Source organism: Rosa rugosa, chromosome 2 (genome assembly GCF_958449725.1).
Source record: "Rosa rugosa chromosome 2, drRosRugo1.1, whole genome shotgun sequence".
Taxonomy (NCBI): domain Eukaryota; kingdom Viridiplantae; phylum Streptophyta; class Magnoliopsida; order Rosales; family Rosaceae; genus Rosa; species Rosa rugosa.
This window is the reverse complement of record NC_084821.1, coordinates 65,180,392-65,184,831: the sequence shown is the minus strand read 5'-3', so window position 1 is coordinate 65,184,831 and position 4,440 is coordinate 65,180,392. Positions and strand designations below refer to the sequence as shown.

At 36.6% G+C, this 4,440-nt stretch overlaps 1 protein-coding gene across 1 annotated transcript; it reads right to left on the bottom strand.

Moving 5' to 3' along the window:
* Positions 1-2,314: 2,314 nt before the first annotated feature.
* Positions 2,315-3,757, bottom strand: LOC133733108 (uncharacterized). The gene is made up of 2 exons (XM_062160716.1): positions 3,116-3,757; positions 2,315-2,647 (listed from the first exon to the last, which is right to left on the bottom strand). Exons 1-2 carry the CDS (start codon positions 3,584-3,586, stop codon positions 2,477-2,479), a joined length of 642 nt encoding a protein of 213 aa, XP_062016700.1. The 5' UTR covers positions 3,587-3,757; the 3' UTR covers positions 2,315-2,476.
* Between the last annotated feature and the right edge of the window lie 683 nt (positions 3,758-4,440).

The following is a 4,440-nucleotide window of genomic DNA, read 5'->3' as shown; positions in this document are numbered from 1 at the left end:
GAGCTCATCCAAAACCACAGAAGAGAAGTAAATAACCGTAGTGAAAAGGAAGAGACTTAGGTCTGAACTAGTTTGAATATGTGTGACTAAACCCTCTTTTATTTACATACATTTGGTAGTGTAAGTTCAGTGATCTGAACTACTTGTCTTTTAAATTAACTCGTGCTGATCTTTTATTTGGATAAATTTTTGCAGATGAACTTTAAAAGTTGACTTGAAAGATGAAGGGTTCATATCATAGAACTACACTTTTGAATGTAAGCAAATAAAAGAGAATTCAAATACATAAATCTCGAATGATTTAGAAGTGCTTTTTTTTTCTTTTTCAAACTCACAAAAGAGTAAATCAATAACCATAGTGAAAAGAGATTCAGCTCAATTGATACCGTGAGTCTAACTCTACATATTTTTCTAGTAAAATCCCTTTTCACTAGTCGACTCCTAAAGAGCATTCAAAAATGGTGGGGTAGCCTCAACCACAATCGACCTAACCAACCCTAAAGTACCACTGGATTTAAGAAGCTGAAAATAATCAATCAGTTTTGTAGTGGGATGATTCATAATGTTTTACCCATTCATGCACGATTGCAGTGCTGCATTGGTATATAGTTGCCAACAAAAACAAATGTCATCTTGTTTTATCTTTCCCATATGTGCAAAATTATCTCTCATTCTCTCATACTTAAAGGATGGAGTTTTAGATATTGAAACCCGTCACTATACTTTTTTAACTTTTCCACTTTAATAAGACTTGGCAATCATTGTCTGCATCTAATTAAAAACATGTACTTGATAATCAAATCACCAATTATTAATAGGGTTAGATGTATTATAACTGATAATCAAATCACCAATTATTAATAGGGTTAGATGTATAATACATCTAACCCTATTAATAATTGGTGATTTGATTATCAGTTGTTCAAGTACACGTTTTTATGAGTACCCAATTTGGGGTATCACAGAATAAATATAGATCCCTGCATGTTACATTGCTTGTACACAAAAATCTAGAGCCATTTGGTAAACTCTCCCTGGTTTAAGCTCTAAACAAAAGCTAGTTAGAAAGTTCGTAATGGTAGATCCAATGGAGTTTATTTCTTTCTCCTATCAAGAAGAATGAAGAAACTTGTACGTAGTCAACTTGTTTAGTTTAACCAACTAGCCTAATTTAATGAATGCTTTCTTAAAAAAGATGAAGGGATTTGTAAAACGAATTGCTTTATTTGTCTAAATTAACTATATCTTAATTTAAAAAAAAAAAATTGGTCAAATAATATGTATACTTACAATGTACTAAGTTTTTCTTTTAATTGCTAAACAAAAACATGAGAATTGATTCCTTAAACTATGTGGGATGTAAAAGTGAAATCTCAATAGAAGGTATAAAGTCTTGCAAATGTAATAGTGAAGACTTGAATGAGCATGACGCATTTATTTGATCAGCACCAAGATCCTTGCTCATTTCATAATTTTCATAGCTCACCTTCAGTGTAAATTTGGGCCAATCTATTAAGAAAAGCATAAGAAGAGGGAATGATAGCATTAATAAGCGCGTGATTTTTAGCACTTGCTAGGTATCGATTAAGTGTTTTTGGTAGAAACACTGAGAAAATTGAAGTTAGGGTAGTTGATGATGAGGTGGTACTTATCTGGACAGTCATACAAATGAAAATGATAGGGCAATATATATATGATATATGGCTTCTTAAATTTCATCACCCACCACATGACCTATTTATGACCAGCTGGGTCTGTGTGACCCTAAACCAAGTCTTATTCAAAGCTTCAATGGCAAGAGCTCACATTTTGAGCAGCTGGGTCCAGAGGCACTTCAAATGTCTGATCATACCACGCCATGATTGATGGTATTGTTACTGGAATTGAAAATGCATGAACATGATTAGCAGTTACATATTTGTGGCTAAAACAACCAGAGCTTGTCAATCTATAGCCTTATTCATGATTCCAAAGTTCTTTTACTCCAGCATTGTCTAGTTTACTTGATTCTTGTTACCTTTTGAAAGAAGGTGATAGAAGGAGTACAACTAGGCTTTTTTTTTTTTTTTTTTTTTCATTTTTTGGTAAAACATACTCTAAACCGACTTTCTTGAATCAATTACATAATGGTTCAAATCTGAAACAACGTTATGATAAAACTTTGTTTAGAATGGTGTAATCAAAGATGATTTTCTAACACCTTTAAAGGACATAATCACCATGGTATTTTCTGTTAAGCTCACTACAACCATGTTTTTTTTTCCCGGGGGTTGTGATGTTAATATAGCTCATGGTCGAGCTCGAATAGAAAGTATTGATCTACCTTCATAGGCAAAGATTAAGAAAAAGAGAAAAGGAGACACAAGAACAAGCTACAAGACATCGTCATCGATATAAACATTCAAGCAGGAAATTCAAACTCGTACAACGAACTACAAAATGGGACAATTTCTTAGCACCTTGGAGTAGAGAGACGTCAAAGATCTTGGTGCTTAGAACTAGGAGCCGAGCCGTATTGTACTCCCAAATCCTTGAGGATTTGAAGCACACCTTGAAAGTCATTGCTGCCCAATTCAAGACAGTCCTTCAATAACTCGCCCTCCACTACCTCTCTTTGAACTGCCTTCACCACTTCTCTCAACGTTCCCTACCCAAAACGGCACAACCAAACCCCAAATTTAATCGATTAGAAACTCAACACTAAAAATGAATGTTACTTTCAAATAAATAGAATCGATCTAAATTATAAATAAATCTAGAAGGAAACAAAATATGAAGTTGAGGCCTTTAAGTAATAATTTTAAAATAAAGATACTAAGATATTGATAGTTCTTTATTACATCTTTCTATACGTTAAATTATCAAAATTAAAGTATCGATAGTTTAAATATTATTTATTATATTTTTCTACACGTCAAATTACCAAACTGTCTTTACTTTCACAACTGTCTTAAATCTTGTAAGTCGTAACATTTCACAACTTTCTTGGGTTGTGTGGCTAAAATGTCATTTCCTATCATAATGTTCAAGTAAATATACCATTTTCACTAAACATTTTAACTGCAAATTCGTAAGAACACAAACTAAAGGGTCAAAAATGCAAAACGGTGCGTACCGACTGACTGAACACTCGGAGGAGCCTACGCAGCAGCGAAGTAGAGACCCTGAAGACATTTTGGTAATTCTGACCGATCCACGCCGCTCGCTCGGAGTCCGATTCCTTCCGAGTCAACTCACCCAGCCACCTCATCAACTCGCCCGCCTCCGACGCGGCGCCGTACATCTCCGTGTACGGCAGCTCCCTCCACGAGTAGTTCTTGACGTAGTCCCACCCAGCCGACCACATGAACCCCCAGACGCCGAGGCCCAGCCCGCTCTCCATTTTCGCCGCGATGTTCCTGGCCCGGTCCGAACCGGCGTGGTCGCCGCGGGAGGCGCGGAGGTTGGCCACGCGCTTCATGAGCGAGTGGGCGAGGGAGAAGAGGGTCCGGTATTGGGAGTAGGGGAGGGATTGGGAGGGCGGCGGCGTGATCACGAGGAGGAGGGTGAGGAAGAGAATTGCCGGCGACGGCGTCGTTTTGGCCATTGATCGTCGTTTTGAGAATTTGAGACTGTTGGAATCAGAAGTTGAAAGAGGAGGAAGGTCAGCGGGTCGTCGGGTACGATTTGAAGGGCGGGTTGTGGGCTCTTGAGGAAACCCAAAGGGCTTTTATATTTAGTCGGGTTGTTGTATTGGGCTGAAGAATTTTCTTGGTAGAAATTGGGCTTATAATGTTGGTGACTATGATTTCTTTTTAATTTTAAGTGTTTAATTGGTAAATACATCACCGACCAATGAAATTCTTGATTTATTGATGTTCCATGTTAAATGACATCACTTTAGTTATTGGTCTAGTGGTCTAGTGGTTCTTGTCTAGTTGGGTGTGCTCCCCAACCTAGGATCGAACCCCAAAGCTGTCAACGTGGCCAGACACTGTGCTGCAATGCACAGTTGGAGCATTTCACATGCGTCGAAGGGGTTTATCTTGGGCCTAGGAAGCCTTTGGGTTCCCCTTGACAAAGTCAAAAAAAAAAAAAAAATGACATCACTTTAGTTATTGGTTACATCCTAAAACTCTGTTATAATTTATCTATACTATATTTAAGAGAAGATGACTGGTAAATACATCACCGACCAATGAAATTCTTGATGTATTGATGTTCCATGTTAAATGACATCACTTTAGTTATTGGTTTCATCCTAAAACTCTGTTATAATTTATCTATACTATATTTAAGAGAAGAGGACTTGCTCACCATAATTGAATTTTTTTTTATTGTTATAACCCTTAAATATTAAAAAAATCTTTAAAATTGAATTATTCAGGAAGAACAAAAATGTCATTTCACAAAAATAAAAAAAAAATAAAAAAGGAGAGAAAGGTAAACATATTTGGGTGG

What these genes read in the sequence shown, in the direction of transcription:
- LOC133733108 (XM_062160716.1), bottom strand. Translation starts at nt 3,586, where the DNA reads ATGGCCAAAACGACGCCGTCGCCGGCAATTCTCTTCCTCACCCTCCTC. An exon ending in TCCGAGTGTTCAGTCAGTCG is followed by an intron (nt 2,648 to 3,115) that starts GTACGCACCGTT and finishes CGTTTTGGGTAG; the next exon opens with GGAACGTTGAGAGAAGTGGT.